The sequence below is a fragment of the Dermacentor variabilis genome, chromosome 8 (assembly GCF_050947875.1).
Source record: "Dermacentor variabilis isolate Ectoservices chromosome 8, ASM5094787v1, whole genome shotgun sequence".
Classification (NCBI taxonomy): domain Eukaryota; kingdom Metazoa; phylum Arthropoda; class Arachnida; order Ixodida; family Ixodidae; genus Dermacentor; species Dermacentor variabilis.
The window spans coordinates 21,567,510-21,586,354 of NC_134575.1; the positions used below are offsets into that span (position 1 = coordinate 21,567,510).

The following is an 18,845-nucleotide window of genomic DNA, read 5'->3' on the forward strand; positions in this document are numbered from 1 at the left end:
CGCCGAACTCCTCAGAAAAACGCAGCCTCTCTAAATTTTCCATTACCGCCTCAGAAAAACAGCACCAAACTACCTGGCACCGCGCTTCATGTGTAGCGGCCGTTCGGACGAACACTAGTGTTGACGTCACGAGGCGCCCGACCTATCACAGGCGGAAACGAGACGCGCGAGCTGGGCGTGTCCGCTGCTGCACTTTTCGTCGAAATAAAATATGTTTGCGCTTTCTTTCGCTCAATTTCGATACGATATTCGAATTCGGAGGGTTGAAAACCATTATGTACAGATGTTCGCTCATTTTTTCTGGAAAACCTTTCAGCTTCCCTTTAACGCACCGAGTAGTAACTTCTATCGTAAATGCCTCGCAATGCAAACTGTAGAGCAGTGTAAATTAAAATTACACTGTCTTGGATGAAAACTGCTTAGAGTCCTTCTTTAAACGTACACCATACTCGCCAAACATAAAACTTTATCTTAAAATATTTCTAATTTTGCGCTGAGCAAATGTACTAATGCTCGAAGTTTGTGTGGGCCAGCAGACATAATCCACATCGGCGAGCAGCCATGGCGCCTCTCATAGAGCCTTGTTTGTAATAATACGACTAGTTTACCTTGAGTAACCTTGAATGATATTGTCGATTCGGGATCGATGAACTTCGCTTCCTGGGACGCGTCATCAGTGCTGAAGGCGTTCGGCCTGATCATGAAAAAACAGCCTTTGTTCCGAGGTTCTGGACAGGCACATAGTGCGACGTTTTTTGTGTTGACGCACATAGTAGAGAAGATTCGTGGAAAAGTTTTCAAAGAATGCTGAGCCTCTTATCAAACTAACAAGTGAAGATCTGTAAAGGCGAACAACGTGACCCCTTTTACGAATTAAGGAAGCGCCCGCAAACTTCTCCAATCTTGCCCATTTTGATGAGGCACCCGACACTGCAGTTCATACGGATGCGAGTAAAGTCGGCCTCGGTGCCATACTTGTCCAGTTGAAAAACGGCGAAGAGAAAGTGATAGTTTATGCCAGCTCTGAGCTCTCGAAAGCAGAGGCAAACGACACGGCTACCGAGAAAGTCTGTCTCGCCAACATTTGGGCAACATGTAAATTTCGACCCTACCTCTATGACAGACCCTTCAGAGCAGTCGGTGATTACCATTCGCTTGGACGGAATCTCAAGGTTCTATCTGGACGACTAGCAAGATGGAGCCTCAGGGTGCAAGAGTATGGTTAAACTGTCGTATTTAGATCCGGGAGGAAATATGCCGATGCCCACTGCTTGTCACACGCACCAGTCGAGACAACTCTGTCAGAAGACTTCCAGTTCCTTGGCATCGTGGATGAGCCACAATTTGTTCAACGACATCGATATTACCCGGTATAGCTGCCGCTTTTGCAGCGCCTGGAGGGACTCGACGTTAAGCTCTCACGTACTTTTTCTAGAGGGCTCTCCTTGTTCTTTCTGTGATGAAGTGTCCTCTACAAGAGAAACTTCAAACACAACGAGGAAAAGGTTTTACTTGTAGTACCCACAGCCACGCGAGAAACAATTTTGGGTGCATGTCACGATGAACCCTCATAAGGACACATGAGCGTGAGCCATTCATTGGCTACGATTCGTCATAATATTAAAGGCCGAAGTGTCAAACGCGTAACACTTAATGTATAAAATCGGCCGGCCTTCCCCAGCCCACATCTCCACGAAAAGCGCCTTTCCAACAAGGCGGTATGGACCTCCTTGGTTTCTTCCCAACGTCATCGTTAGGCTAAAAGTGGATAGTTGTAGCCACGGACTATATGACGCGTTACGAGCAGAACCTGATTTCCTGTACAGTGCAACGGCTGTCGAAGTTGCAGAATTCTTTTTCAAGAATATCGCACTCAGGCATGGCGTCCACATTGTCATTATTACTGATTGCGGAACAGCCTTTAGTGAGAACATTATGCAATGCTCGTTGCGAACGACTCATGCTGATCATAGAACTACGGCGTACCATCCTCAGAGAAACGGTTCAACTGAACGCTGCAAGAACACTGAATGACATGCTTTCAATGTATGTCAATGCTCAACATTGGCTGTGGGATAAAATTTTGCCGCGTATCACCTTTGCTTATAATACGGCCGTGCCAGAAACAACACGAATCACACCGCTTGAACATTTATTCGGACAAACAGTAACCACTACTTTGGATGCTATGTTTCCGTTAGAAGAAGAAAAGAACAATCCTCCCAACATCGATGATTTTTGCATAGAGCCGAGGAAGCACAACAAATGGTAAGGTAGCGAATATAATGCAACTATGCAGCGACTCCAGCCGGTATAACCAGTGCTGTAGTGAAGATCATTATCAGCGCGGTAACAAGGTGTGCCTGCGGACCGCAGTGCGACGCCATGGACTGTCTGAAAAGCTCCTCTACCAATACTTCGACCCTTACGAAGTACTCCCTCGTATAAGCGACGACACTTACGGAGTAAATCTGCTGGACACCAGAGCTCAAGAGGCCGCAAATACGTGCAATTTCCACAAGTTGTCCGCATGAAACCTTACCAGGAGAGGTCATAAAAAAACAGGGAGCCTCTTCTTTCTCTCACTCATCGCGCTGATGCGTTAAGGAGGGGGTTAATGTCGCGACAACTTTGCCAAATTCAAGTAGCGCGCCCATCGCGCTTTGTATTGGACACTGCGCGCCCTAATGTGGTGTAGTTAAAAAACAAGAGACCGCGGTCATTGTACCACGAGTAGGGAGTTGGACCCGGCTCGCATGCGCCACGCGCATGACGGATCACGCCATGAAAAAGAAGACAGTTCGGCACAAGTTTTGATCGCGACCGAAGGGCCTTTTCACGATAGGTCAAAACGCATGCTTTGTGTGGGGCGGAGATGAAGCGTATACACCCAAAAGCCTGATGTGTGCTGATAGCGGCACGCAGAGGGCCATGATGGGTATCTCCGTCATGACAAGGAATCTCAGTCATGAGAAGTCTTGTGGCGTTCCACAGAAACATACAAGGTTTCCGCACCTGGTCACGAATTGACAACTTCTGGCGAGCCATGATTTCGACCAAGCTCTGCAAGCATTGTACTCAAAGTGTACCATACACGCTGTGTGATTTGCCCTGACGAAGTTTTGGTGTCCTTCAGTATAGCGCAAATGGTATTCATGAGAGGCCCACCAAAGCTTCATGACTCGGAGATCGTGAGCCAATGTCGTTTGAAGAGCTGCTGCACCCATCGAAGTCATTGCGTTATGAAGTAAATTAGAAGCGGTTTGTGCTGTCGGGATCGCAAGCCATTTTCAGTTTTTTCCAATTGATTTCGTTTCATTGTTATCGTCTTGGTGGTTCTGCGTTAATAGAGAGCTTTAGAATTGGGGGCTCAAGAAAATCGCGAGCCGCAACTGCGCATGCGCAGAATGCAAGGCAGTCTTGGGTTATTGCGTTCACGTTGGCCCAAGACACAGAAATCAAAAACTAGCGTCGGTCACCAAGACGTGTTGGGCCTTAGAGCAGCATACTCAACTCCTAGTGTTACCACAGTAATTACGTTTATTCGACAGTAGTTTACAGTAATTAGACAGTAATTTACCATTATTCGACCTTTTTGCTCAAAAATTATTTTGTTTGTTTCCACTCGTAAGAAAGCTTTTATTCTTTTTTGTTTGGAGCGCCTTTTTGTTTTCCACACCATGGCGTCCTGAGCGCTCGACCCAACGCTGTCTGCGTTTGACCCAATTTTCAAACTCTGCTGCTCCTCTAAACCCAAGAGCCGCCTATGCAACGCGGCATGGGGTCCCAGATTCTTGGGTTCCCAATCCGCCTCTTTCACGGCACGACGGCGCATGCGCCCTGCCCTAGCGGATTAGTCGCGAAACGTTTTGGAAGGGACGCGCGCGCGGCCGCGCGGCCAGATATCGGGAGAAAGTACCCCGGAAAAAATATCGCTTGGAGGCGCGCTGTTGCAAACGCTCTTGCCATGTACCGCCTTGAAACTCTACTGGTAGCTCGACGTCGGTGCGGTGCCGAAAACGTGCGTAAGACTGCAACTCCACTTTGAAACTGAAAAGAGCCAGGGCTTGGTCCGAACTGCACCGTGAACCACGTAGTTGCCGCCTTGCATTGACGGCTGTCAAATTTATCGATAAACCACTGCGTTACACTTGGGCGACACTTCAAAAACACGTTGCTGACGCAGTCTCCTTACAGCGTCGGCCCACTGTTGCAAGTGGTGGCGGCGCGTGCCTGACTTCATGTACTGTTTGAAGGCGTGGTATCATTGGGTCTATACGAGACCGACAAGACGCTGACGCCAACGATTTTCCGACTATTCAGCACTGTGTCACTGAGACCATTTGATCGTAATAGGCCGGCAACGACGCAACCGATGGGTGCGAGTTGTCATATAGCGCGACGGGCTTTCGTGTTGAAAGCACCGACAAAATCAGCGTGCCGACCGTGATAGCGCTTGATTCAACCCTACGTGATCAGCCGTCGAAACGACAACGCGATAGCTGCAGCTCATTCACTTCTACATATAATTATTCGCGCTCGAAATTCGTCGACATGCCTTTGAAGTTGAAATGGACGAGCTTCAGTCCTCTCAAGCCGTGCGCGCGAAGTTTGAGTCAATGTTGATCCTGTTTAGCGAAGTTTGGGTTAGGCCTGACCCCATCGAGTTCGTGCACCCGCTACCCATGGAGCTAGACTTAAATATAAGCAGTTCCTTACGGAAGGGAACCGTTCTTATAGTTACGTTGCGACCCTATAGCGATTTGATATCTACTCTTCATTTCGCACGGCACGTACACAGTTAGCGGCAAGCGGCGACACAGCGCTGTGCCAGCGTATTGTACTTTGGTCACCATTCCCGAACGCTGCCGGTTGCATTCCCGCAAATGCTTGGTCTGTGTGTGTTGTTATGCTGACATTTCTTAAGTCCAAAGAAGCATTGTTTAGCTCTGCGTCAAACAGGAAAGAAGAGACAGTGCATTCGATACAGCAGCATAAGCTCGCTCAGTTGCCAACGGTGTCAGGGATGGCATCCGCCTTTTCGCCAGAGAACTGCACGACGTATAAGTGGGGGACTTATGCCGAGCACAGTTGTCTCTAATAATACTTTATAGCACGCGCAAGCTGTAAGTATGGTGAATTTAAACAAAACTGAGAATCAGTGATAATAGCCCGTAATATATATGCGTATTGATCAAAGTTGCAGTTGTTCAAGGGACTCGGCCCCTCATACTGACTCGTCTGTGTGCTTTGCTACGTTTTGAGATTATTTCACATCAGCGATGCGCCGTTTCTACAATAACCGAAGCTAACAGCGATATGAAGCTGTAGATGTAAACAAGTTCACCGCTTTGGCAAATCCCACGTGTAAGGCTGCGCTCGAAGGCTTCTTGAATATGCGAAATGTTTAGTGAATGTGTAAAAGGAATACAAAAAGCGATGTGCAATCGGAGGCATCAGCTACAACGAACTAAAGGCAGCCGTGTCGGCAGACGGAACTCAGCGTGCCTTTATCGGCCGCGCTGTTACCACAACAGCGCACTTGGGCATGTTCACCCGCTGTATTCGATACGTGAACGACATGCTGCCCCGGAGAAACCATTAATAATTAATCGCGATTTACAAACCGCACAGCCCACGCACGCTCAACATGGACGCAGGTACACAAATCAACAGGCGAATTCTCCGACACCCTTCCAAAACGTTTCCAGCGGCGTGCATCAGAGGGCAGCAAAGGAACACGAAAAAGGCGGATTCTAAAAAAATTGGCAGTGGCTTAGTTCGGCTATTCCAAGACATACGTAGCGTTTGCTAAGGCTTAGCATGGTTAGCCTTGGTTAATGTTGATTGCAAGGCCAGGTTAGTCTGGTTGGTTAGCCATGTTGCGGCATTTAGCCAGTCCTTCGGCGCGCTGTTCGTCTGTTTCCTTGCTGATTCGTTTGCTCTTCATCTCGTTCCGATGTAGATTCCATGCCTCTTCGTGCTTATCATAATTGTCACCGTCAATACTGCCGCCTCAACTGTGGTTGCAGCGCATGCGAGCTCTCCCTTTCAATCCTCCGAGATGTTATCTGGCATGCGACGCAGCTGGCGAAGTGAGTGGAGGCGAGCGCAACCAGGAGGAACGCGGTGTGACGTCATAGCATAGCATAGCATAGCATAGCATAGCATAGCGGTGTGACGTCGGAGCATAGCAACGGCGAAATCGCAAGTTCGCCGCCAGTAAAGTCTTCGCTTTAACACCATCTAGTGTGGCAATCCCGTGGCGAAAGATGGCGCCTCATTACCTGCAGCTGTGGTTTTCTCCGCGTCAATCCCGTGCCATTCGTTCAATGATCGCGAATTCCTTGCGCAACAGCGGGAAAAATACACCGATGAGACTTTTTGAGCCCTACTGCAATTAGGACCCTTGAGAAGATCTCTGGGGCAGCCGTTTTCTGAATGAGACTCAGAACATCGTCGGCATACGATATTTTTCACCCAGACACCCTTTACGTGGTCAGTATTGCAACACTTGAAGCACTAGAACAGCTTCGGTACAAATGCTCACACCTGGATGTGTGACGTTTTCTACTTGGACGCGGGAGTGAAGGCTGTCCTATTGAAACAATAAATTCACATAGCTTGGCTTTCTAAGTCTGGTAATGTTAGTAATAAAAGCGCCTTCTGTCGCTTGTTTCATTACCTTTGGCAAGTCGCCATTAGGGATTGTAACGTCAACTTCATAAATGACACACGCAGTACCATCACCGTTTCTAGGGATCATTGGTTGTAAACTTACATTGCCGATGTCAGTTATTCTACGTGGGCCTTGTGGGTTGTGCCCGCGTCACAAGCCAGCTACTGGAACATTCTTCTGTGAGTTCATTCTCGCGCCTTTAATCTAATTTGGTGCGATTTTGCCGAACGACGAAAAGAATACCGGCCTGTTTAAAAGCCCAAAATTGACCATTGGGTACACAGGCATGATGCGCACAGCGGCCAAGACTGCTGTTTGCTCTTCAGGGTCGAAACATATACCGACCATGACGCCTGCAGTAATCTTCCTTTTGCTGTTCTACCCATCATGCGTTTGAAGTCATCGTCGGAGGAGACGTAGTTGTCCGAGCGTAACTCAGAAGCCTCGCTCTCTATATCGCTTGATGCGCTTCCACGTGCCCTGGTTGTTATCCAACCATACGTCTGCGCACGACGAAGGCCCTCCGAGTTTTCTTCGTCCATTGCCGCAAGAAGGGAGCACCAGACCCCAGAATCGAATAGAAACAAAGCGAACAAAGTGGAGATAAAGGTGCAAGCGTTCTATTTTATAAGTAACAGCAAAGCAATCTTTGCACGCGTTGGCCAATTATTGACAAATCAGTATCTCTAAGGCTATTGCGAAAACGACGCTGCAAGACGTCTAACAAGCTTCTAAAACTTGACTCTTGTTATCATGCAAGGGCAAAGGGGAAAGAAGCTGCCTCGAGAACATCAACGAGATGATCACTGCCATTCTGCAGAGGAAGGGACGAAAGGTTGTCGCGTCGCTTCGTCTCATGGCGCGAGTGCTAAACAAAATTAGTCCTGAAGACGACAGCTGTCTTCTCAGGGTCTGTGCATCACAGCTATGCTACGACAGCTGATAACAGCTATGCACAAGTTCCACCTCTCTATGGTGATGTTGTGAACTCAGAATTACCTTCACAATATTTATTTATCTTTTCTGTATTTATTTTAACGTACTGTCCAACCTTTGAAAGGATTACTACAAGAGTGGGGTACTAAAACAGAAAGAAGCAAAAGTTTACACATAACAGTTGCAGAAGTAATAACTGTCAGCGCAAATTTGCCAAACAAGTAGAAAAGAAAACTAATAATAAATATACGTACAACGGTAAGTATGAATACGCTCGCAAAGATACGTCTGAAGAGCTTGCAGTAGCAATGTTGCCGCCAATTACAAGTCGAAGTGACTCCACAGCGCAGTATACTGTATATTTCGGTAATCATATATCCGATATAAACCTCTATGGCAATTCGTGCTATGCCTAGTATCTTGTCTCTAACTTCGTCGCAATGACCACCAATCAAGCGGCTGCTCTTGATGCTCGGCGGCTCATGATAGATTAAGCGCTCACAGTTAGCATGCACTCCTTCCTTATGGCCTGATTTGAACCGCGCACCCGCCAACCAATCAAGTACTTTAGTGCCCGACTCCTCAGCACCTGCAGTTCCTTTCTCCTTTGTGCGCTATCCGCGTTTTTGTTGCGCAAGGTCGGCAGACAATAATACAAAATGGGAAATGCCGCTGATGAGAGCTATCACTTTCAAACGCCTTCGCCCATCTCCACGTGACGAACCTGTTTCAACCTAACCTAACCAAATGTAACCAAATATAGCCCACTTACTATCAATGTAGCAGTGCAAAAGGAACGTCGCGTTCATGGCACTGGATCCATCGCTGACACTACAGCTTAAAAATAGATACGCAATAGTTTGATCGGTTAGGCTTTTAAGTTTTCCGTGTAGTTCAGGCATCACATGGACGGCGCTATCTTGTGTCAAGTTATTTCAAAATGGCGCTGAATGATGCTGCCAAGTGGCCGATGGCCATAGAGTGCGTTCAGGTCATATTTGGCCACGTTCCTTTATTAGTCTCACAGGGTTTCCGTATAAATTGTACAGGTGACACCCGTAACCAAGGCAAAGGTATTTTTAACCTCGCATTGGTTAAAGCACGAGTGGCTTACATTTGTGTGATGTGAATGTCGCATTTGTAGACGGAGCCTGTTGTGAGCTCTGCGACAGTGTTTGCTGCAGCAGTTATCAAACTATCTAATAATCACAAGGGCAGCACATTGCTTATTTTAAAAAGTTACAGCTGCAATGGAAGAAAGAACACGAATAGAAGACTACACTCACAAACCCAATAGACTCCACGTGGTGATCTATAGTGCTTCTATCTGTATTTCCTTTCTTTTGCATTCGCATAGTAATTGCCTCTGGTATAAATAAAATAACAGCTCCTCAAAACCTTGAATCCGACGCTTTCCTTCCTTTAAGCTCAATAGGTGTCACCTTCAACCACCCGAAGCCTAGCAAGCAAGTGTAGTTATAGCATAAATCTGTGCTGAAAAGCTAACAAAACCTGTTAAGAAATGGTAGATTCAACACCGTCATCAAATCAATAGGTTTCTATTTATAATTATTCATAGCAGGTGACTTTAGCCTTGCGTAATATAAAGCTAATAATTTGCGGCCTTCGCTACCAGGCGAAGTTGTCCCTTCCAAAGCAATAACTTTGCTGGTCTTAATATTTTCTTATAATTGGTATTTTTGACATTCCGTGGTTTCAGTGCACATTACGTTTTCCCGCATATAATGCTTATTGTAAAAGCGCTGAAGCTCTTCGAATGACTGGTATTATCTCACCGGCTGTGAAAGCGCGCATATGTCATTAAGTAGGAACTACTTATTTGAGCACGACATGGCTGAATTTAATGTTCTGCTTTGTAAAAGGCCGGGGCCCTATTGTATTTGGAATACAAGATAAATATGAGCGAATTATTCTGCGAATCACATGGAAAATAAATTTCACAAGTTGACTGGCCAAATTGCTTCTGTTAGCGTAGCGAAATATCTTAAAGCAGTAAAGAACACAAAACACAAAGTGACCAAGCTTAATTGAACCACTCAAAGAAACGAGCAGGTATGAAGGTGTGGCAATAAGGAGGTAGTGTCTGCTCCATTAAGAACAAGAACACTCTCAAGTGACTGTAAGGCAGTTTATGGATTGCAGACTCCTCAAACTAAGGTAATACTATTATTAGAAGGTGCTTAACACAATTAAATTGAAACAACTATGTTTTGCAGCAATATACTCCGACTTTTTAAGAACGCTCTTTTTCTAACATTTTTTATCTGGTATGTTATACCAGGCTTTATAACCACTCCTTGTCAGAAAAACAAGATGAACCTTTCATCACACTAAAGGACTACTTCGACTTCCTGCGTACCATAAATATGTACCAAAATGCTGTGACATCTATTATTTACCTTGGTCAATGCATAGTTTTATTTTGTATGCGTGCATGGCGCATGTGCTGTCTCTATCTGTAGAAATCTTGAAGCAATAAACACAACTATGCTCTTTTACCGCAGCGCATGGCCGCAAGTAACACCTGGACACGGGCAACAACGTTAACAGGAATTAGGCTATAATCTCCGTCCAGCGAACTCCAACTGGAAATGAAGAAAATCAGACCTGAAGAAACACGCAAAACACGCTACAGTATATACCAAGAATGGCTCGCACGGCTTCACACCAACCCCAAGAAAAGTGCGCATAAGTGCTCACCTAATAGTGCCTAAGTATGAGTTACTGCGTGCCATTCCACTTTGTTTACATTATGTTGTATGAAATAAAAGTATCTACCTATTCTCAAAAATGGTCTTACAGGTTAAGTTTGAATTATCATCGAAATAGGTATTACGAAATATTTGACTGCCATTCGTAGCAGCTTCGGTTTCTAATAAATTTTTGTTTCTGTTTTGTTTGTGGAAACGCAATAAATGAGCAAACTTCCCTGTGGCTCTTAAGGAAATATTTGAGTGTTATCCCAAATACCATCAGCGCAAGCAAACATGTTCATTTTATTGTTGCTGGTGTCGCTGGGTCTACTTAAAACTTCCGTAGGCCAGGTGATTGTTAATGGTGCATGCATACGTGTTGCTATTTGTTATTTAGCTACTCTGTACGAAACAGAAGGCGACACATTACAAAGGCTACAAGTCTAGTCTTACAACTGGGCGGCAATGAGGCAATGAAACTATCCTCTAACTATGCGTTTCTTAGGAAATAAGATACTTTAGATGCAACCATGTGGGCACTAGCTTTCTGCATTTTTCTGGCTAGCGGCGCGCAGCTGTTTTTCGAGCCAGCCAACAGGTATTCATGCAACGAGGTTCAAGTTTTGCAAAACAAAGTAAAATTCTTTGCGGTAAGAGAAGTACACAGTAAAAATTGTACAGCGCATTTTATCTAATACACAACGTTAATTATAATCAGCGGAAAAACACCGTCCCCGCTACAAGAGCAATTACTTTCGAAAACATGTTACCAATTTTTAGGTGCAATCTAAAGTGATGTGTTACTGCAGCCATCCTTGTAAAATAAAGGTTCACCGGATGCTGCTAACGAAGAACGATACTGATGCTAAGTGCACATGAAGAGCGTCTTTTTAAAGCATTCACGGCTTTGTACACATTCTTTGTTACTGTGCTCTGCAAGATCTTCCTCGATGTTGTGTTTATAGTCCTTAGTCAACCTTCATAGCTTCAATAATGTCGTCGGAGGTCTTATGTAGGTCATCACCTAGGTGGGCGGAGCTGCAGTGGAGGCTGGGTCCCAGTATGTGGTATTCATTGTGATGCCGACCAGCACTGCCTATTCACACGGGAGTTCAATATCGGGAAAACTCGGGGTGGCCAGATTACGTTTGCTGCAAATTGGCAAATCAACTGCCGCGAGTACATAAATTCACTCTAAGTACAGTTAAATTTTACAGCCAAGCTATTTAGGCTTGCTCGCCAATAGCTCTCGTGGAATGGCGATGGCCGACGTATGGTGGCGCTTTCAAATGCCAATAGAGCTAAGAAATGTCATAGTGCAGCCAGCACTTCAGCGTGCTTCGAAATCCCAAATCTTAGGTTTCAAAATCAAGTAGTGATCTATATAAAAGATCAGATATAATGTGCGTACTTAACAACAGAGCTCAAGAACCTCATCGTTCTCTTTAATCTTACCCAATAAACCACCAATTTTGTTTCACACGTAGCATTTGGCCCCACGTTACAGACCATGTGTATGACTGTGGCCGTGAAGGCTGACATAGTGTTCAATGAACACAGTCTGTGTAGAGGCCCCGAAGGGTTTCTATGATTGTTTGCCCTTGACAATACTATAAATCAACATGTACATAACAATAAACCAGACAGAGAATAGAAAAAGCTTTACGTAAAGGTCTTTGCGTTATGTCTCTCGTTTAATGTTTGTGTTTCCCTATAATTTTGAGCTGTAAGGTATTTTTTTCTTTTCGTGGTTCCTTATTTGCTTCGCGGCTGCTAACTAGTGACTGTTGCCTTGCAGTCAGTCACATTTCCTTTGTGACCGAAAAGATAAATTGAACAGAGAGAGCAACTTCTGCTTCGAGCTCTCTGTGTTTTATATTCTATATTTTGCGATTTCTGCAAGAAGTGAGGAAAACATTGCGGGACCTGGTCTTCTGCAATAGGGACCGAAACCTCGCCCAGCAATTGGGTCCTGAATGAGCACTCCGTTATGCTTCCGGCGTGAGTTGCCTCTTCAACCCCAGAATGGTCCCGATTGAGTCATCTAACGGCTCACCCACTCAAGATACGGGCTCAAATTGCAATTTTACCTTGGTGTCAAGCCGACGTCTGAAGAAAACGATAAGCAGAACATCACCTACCAGTCATCAGGTGACGCAAAAGGCAAGTGGCAAGCCGTCATATACTATCGCGTATACGTACAAACAACGACTACAAACAACGTCAACTTATTGAAAAGGCACAGCCTGTTGGAATACCTCGAGCGAAGTGCCCCTTTTTAATATGACGAACTTCGCATAAACGCTGCAAAGTATACCCTTTCAGTGGAAGTCAATACGCAAGCTATTCTGGAAATAATGAATAAGATCACTCAATTGGGAAGCATTCTTGTTCGCACATTTCCCACATATAGCAAGAAAGCACCAACTGGTGCTATCTACAACGTGTGGATTGGAATTACAAATGCCTCGCAAAACTACTGTCATCATTGGCTCCTCTGTTCAGTTTTCGCCGTTTTGGATGGTCCTGATTAGTGAAATCGGCCGAAAGCTTTGCCAACACACGACAAGGGGAGATATGTGAGGCATTCGGTACATGCTTACGCGCTGAGGCTTTTATAGTGTCATAAGTATATGAAACTTGGGCATCTCAGTGCAGTTTCCAAAGTTGCAGTAATATACAAATAACGTGGTGGGCCTCATCGATACAGAAATTGCAACGTTGATGCAAAGTGTCGAAATCGTTCTCGTGCCCACGACGCAACCTCCAGAAAATTCCGAAAAGTCATTGATGAAATTTGTATTCTGAACATGGTTAGAGACCATTCCGCACATAGGGAAGCGACAAGGGCTATCCGCCGCCGCAGACGCCGTTCACGAGACCGACGCTAACGGGATCGCAGCGTTCCCCGCGTAGAAGGGTCACAGCTCCAGTGCCGCCTCCTCCATTTCCTGGTTTGATGAAAGAAACTCATGCCTCGAAGAATTTATATTGTACGAAAGTGCAAGGCGAGTCGTCAGCGGCTCCAAACATATCAGAGGCTCAGTGGCCCTCGTTACCATCAGGGCCGGGGGAAAGCCCTTAGGTACCGCTCCTACACGTAATGAGGAGACAGAAGAGACGGATGTTACCGAGTACTAAAGGATGCTGAAAAGCTTGAGGGGCTCAGTGTGCAGGATTCTTGCCGGACAAAATACCTCGGCTGCTAAGGCTGCCGTGCAGTTTATTCATTCAATAATTTATTTATTGTTCCCAACTACAAGGGTACCGATCCCTTCTTCGTATGTGTTATTACACGAACATTTTGTATACCTTTCACTAACAGCTGAAGCAAGTGCTGATGATTTGTCTCACCTGGTGAAAATCTGCACACTTGAAGAAATAACTCGCATAAAGGAGCTGCCACTGAAACTAAATACGTTGTAACCTCGAATAAGGGAAATGATAAAATCAGATATCTATTAGGATGCTTCATAACTCAAACGTAGGAACAGCAGCAACTGTTGTGTACTTGTAGCAAATTACACTTGCATCATTAGTATACTGGATAAACATCCTTTATGGTAGTGTGCCCTTATAAATTTCGGTATGTGAATGAAGGAAGTGGGTGGGAAACACAGACAATATGTTTAACGAGCTTTGAAACTGTATAACCTACGTTACAAAAAGCAAAGGATGAATTCTTATTATTTACTATCAATGAAAATATGGCGACAAAAACATGTGCTGAGTGAAGTGCGCAAGCGTAAAGTGCAAAAATTTGTAGAAAGGAAAACGAATGCGACGACAGGGTGCGGAGGACCAGGACAAGCGACCCGAGAAAACAAATGCAAAGTGAATATATCACTGGGAAGACCGAGCTCAGAAGGTTTTAATGAATGAGGACCGCGTAATCTAATTAAATATTAAAAAGAGGTAGCGCATTGATTGAACGCCGATTTGCAGAAAATCCACGAAATAAATTGATTGACTAGCTAACCAGGCACTGAATCGTGTCGTCGTATTTCTTTCATGAGAGATCATTTCTGAAGAAATTCCTTGGGTGCTCTGAAATGTCTAAGTTGCCGTCTCCAAAATATTATTCACCTGCTTCACAAAATCTGTTTCATTGTACAACATAAGGTACACTTCGTATTCTTGATATCGCATTTATAATGGAAGTGCCACTGGATCCATTTCTTTGAATTTGAGTGATTTACATATCTGAATGTCAAAAAAGATTTCCAGGGACGCCCTAGGGGGATTTTGGATAGTTTTTACGAGGGATGGTCTTTTCAATGTCCAACAATTGCGATGAACGCAGGAGTTAATGCATTTCGTTCCCATCAAAATCGAACATCCGCTATAGAGAATCCAATTCGCAATCTTATGCCTTGCACGAGAGCACTACAGCCACATTCATCTCTGCTTTCTGACTCAGCTTGCATAACGTTTTTCTGAAACGTACGATTGTCCTGCCAGAATATAATTGATTGAAATGAAGGATATTGCCACGTGTACTTGTTTAAGTGGTCACCGCGTACTTGTTTATGGGGTGATCGTTTAAGAAATGTTGTCAGTCAGCCAAGGACGCGCCTGAATTTATTAGACGTTTCTCGAACGTTGTCAGACGCTTCTGCGCGCTTTCTGTTTCCCGGAACTTTGTGTAATCTGTTCGGATGTATACGCGGCGCAAATTTTTTATCGCTTGCTTGAATACACGTGGGCACCAGCCATTATTCGGAAACCTTCGGTGACTCATGTGGAAAAGCCGATGCGCTTGCCCCACACATCAGAATTTTCACGAACGCCGATCGTGTTCAAGACTATCGCTGTGTTTTGAGTGTAGCCTGTTTTTCTAGGCACAGGTTCGCTAATAAATATTTAGTTTGTCCATTCACATCTTTGCTGCTGCGTTCTTGCCGCCACTGCCACGTCACACTTGGTGGAGGTCCTTTGCATTCGTGTACCGAACGTCCCCGAATGAATAGCCATGATGAAAGACCTGACCACGAAGGCAGCACCAATCTCGTGCCAGGCCATCGAGCAAGCCGCAAGAAAAAGCACTTGCCCCGGAACACGGGCTTCTGGCTGAGACACCCAAGAAGATCAAGGCGAAGTCAGCAACCCTAATGGCTATCCCAGTGTCCCCCATCCTGCTGCAACAACCTCAAGATCGACTAACCTTCCTTGTACAATTGGCGTAAGACCCAGAAATTGGGCTGGAGACCTATGAATGAATCGCGACTTTCAACGACTGAGACTCCGACAAGAAGCTGCGGCGTGTATACTTCGCCTTAGAAGACGCCACCAGAACGTGGTTTGAGATCCAGGAGTCGACCTGACGACATGGGACCTGTTCCGTAGCGGCTTCCTGCTGGCCTTTACTAGCGTCTTGCGCGACGAGCAAGCCCAAGCCCTGCAAGAAACCTGTATGCGGCTGCCTAGCGAGAACAACGAGACATTTGCAGAGGAAATGACTCCGCTCTTCCGCCATGCCAACCCCGACATGTCTGAAGAAAAAAGCTCGGTTGCTCATGAGGGGTGTGAAAGAACTACTGTTTGCCGGATTGATACGCGACCAGTACAAGACTGTCGCTGAATTTGTTTCGAAGGCCACAACGATCGAGAAGCCGTTTGAAATGCGCACCCGGCTATAAACCGCCATGCGTGACAACAAGCTGCACCGAAGCTCAAGCGCTAGGCACCGATGACTTGCGCGAGACGATCCGGGTGCTCGTACTGGAACAGCTGCAGAAGTTGCACCCGAGGTCGCAGTCCCAGGTGGCCTCGATTGCTGGCATAGTTAAAGTGGAGCTTCAGCGGTCACTAGATGTACCAGAAGTTGCGGCATCGCCGCAATCCCAGGCGAAAGTGATGACCTACATCGCCGTCTCCCGTCGTCAAGGCGCCGTTCAGCAGTCCCTCCCGGGCTCTGTAACGCCGCAAATCCGTCGTCGACCGCTGCCACCACCAGCATGCCCATCCGTCGCCCAGCGCAGATACACAAGGAAGACGGGCCATTTGGCGCGCCCCCAACCATCACCCGCTCTGCTACCATTTCGGAGAAGCCTGCCATATGTACAACCGATTCCCACACCACGACATGGGTCTACGAGGGCTTACCGTCAATGCGCCGCGTCTATACCATGGGGAGTGCCCTCGTAACATCACCGACTACCTCGCCGCCACTCAGTGCAGTTCTCGACAACCATACCATTCGCAGTCACCAGGCCGCTACCTGGCAGCGCAGCGCCGACTATACAGTGGCCCAGCCCGGCACTGGTCTGCAAGTTCATATGCGGAAAACTAAAAGCAGGAACCGATGGAGGTGTGATTGCTATACGTCAAAATGTCAAAGATCCTCCGCCACCGACGCCCATGATTGAAGATCGTTCTCGACGACGCAGCAACGACACGCCGCCAACCCGACGCAGCGTTCAAGCCAAGAATGCGCCGACGAAGGAAGACCTAGCCACAACTCAACGCCACAATTCAACGCGACCACTAGCCATAACTCAACGCGACGAAGCCGTGTTTTGATGCCAAGAACTAACTTTAACGGAAGATTAAGTACCACCGACCCTGACGTGCTTCACGAGCGCCACGAATTCACCGCGCCAGTATACAGAGGAGCCGACTAATCCCTCATCAGTGAATTATTCGCCACCAAGTTGACGAAAATTAACACTGCTTTAGACGGCCCTCACAATCGGACAGCAGGGGGACACCTCATCAAGCCGACGGGAAACTACACGGCAGCAATTACAGTTCGTGACTGGACCTACGCGGCCAAGTTTGTTGTCTTCCGACAGTGCACGCGAGATGTTATTCTCGCCATGGACTTCCTCAACGAACACGGCACAATCATTGACCTGAGGTTGAAGTCGATAACAGGCCAAGAGATACCTATAAGGAGGCCTTCCAGTCAGTGTGCCTTCAGTGTACTTTAGCTCCAAGTCGGCATCTAGCCTCGCTCCAGCATTGCCATTTCCATCGGCCGCGAAACACCTGCAGATTTAGAAGGTGTCATTGAGGGCGACAAACGTCTACTGCTCAACCATGAAATTAGCGTCGCGAAAGAGATCGCTCAGCTGCACCAGCAATAACACGACGATCCCATATATCGAGGAAATTCTCGAAACCAGCAAAACGCATATCCTCTCGAATTCTGGCACATCTATCCTGACGATCACAGTTCCAGAACCAGACTTCGACATAAATCCAAGTCTCTCCCTGAGTAAGCAGCAACAACTGAGAAGCTTTCTCCAACAGTAGAGATTGCTTTTCGATGTTATCGAGGATTCGACAACACCAGTTGCAAAGTATCGCATAATAACCGAACAGTGTGCTCGACCACTCCGCCAAAGGCCTTACCAAGTTTCAATGCGAAAACGATAAGCTATAAGGCATCTAGTCGACAAAATGCTGCGCGACTAAGTCATTGAGCCGTCGGAAAGCCGCTGGGCAATTCGTGTTTCAGTGAAGAAAACGGAGGGAACCCTAAAAAGGTGCGAACTCATTTATCGTCTTCATCGGTGGTCATCAGTTCACTCGCAACTGCAAGCACATTCTTTCATAATGTCAAATCGATAAACCTACGCCGCTGGGTGGTTGGCTGGGGCGGATCAGTGTGACATCACAAGGAATATGTCTGCAACACGGAACGTGTAAAGCGTTATATTTTCGGTACCGACAAAATGCATACTTGAATCACCGACAACAACAGGGGTAGTGTCATGGCAGATAATTTAGGCAAAGTCAGTAGCCGTCAACATTACGAGACTTCAGTAGTAGTAGTAGTAGTAGTAGTAGTAGTAGTAGTAGTAGTAGTAGTAGTAGTAGTAGTAGTAGTAGTAGTAGTAGTAGTAGAAGTAGTAAACGACTTTAATGGGCTCCTGAGGAGCTAGGCATGAGGCCTGCTACGATGGTCCCCACCCCGCCGTTGGCTTGTAACATGTCGGTACTGAGAGGCCATGCCTCTTCACTCGTTCACGGGCCCTCTGGACAGCCAGGAGCTGGATGCCTTGTCTCCGGTCTATGATGACCTTCGTCACGTTTTCTTCTCGGTTAAAATCCCGTAACACAGCACACTGCCATAGCATGTGATTTAATGAGGAAAGTTTAGTGCTACAATCTGAGCAAAATGAATAAATGTCGGGGTGGAGCCTGTTCATAAAGCCTCTAGAAGGGTAGGACCCCGTATGGAGCTTGGGTTCTGTTGAGGTTAAGATGGAGGGTAGTGAAAACTGCCTATTCCCTCTTTATTGGCATGTGAGTTCGTGAAAAGTAACTACAGGATCACTGTGGACGAGCTCTCACGATCTCAGCCGAGATACCATCCCGTCGCGGCATATGAAACCTTGCGCACGGTCGTGGGGGTTCAGTGGTCCCGGTAATATGTTTGGTCCCATGTGAGCTGGGAACCAGACTATGTGATGAATAATACCAGAGAGGGTTTTGCCATTCAGAATCCTGGCTGCTTCTATGGCTTTCGATTGCGATACGAACGCTCTAACAGCTGCCCGGAAGTCCCT

At 46.4% G+C, this 18,845-nt stretch overlaps 1 protein-coding gene across 1 annotated transcript in view; it reads left to right on the top strand.

The window, feature by feature from the left end:
• LOC142590943 (uncharacterized) overlaps nucleotides 1-10,261 on the top strand; it is a 60,919-nt gene extending 50,658 nt beyond the window's left edge. The window contains exon 6 of the mRNA XM_075703324.1: nucleotides 10,141-10,261. Within this exon, the coding sequence (XP_075559439.1) occupies nucleotides 10,141-10,157 (17 nt within the window). The 3' untranslated portion in view covers nucleotides 10,158-10,261. The remainder of the gene's footprint in view (nucleotides 1-10,140) is intronic.
• The last annotated feature ends 8,584 nt before the right edge of the window (nucleotides 10,262-18,845 follow it).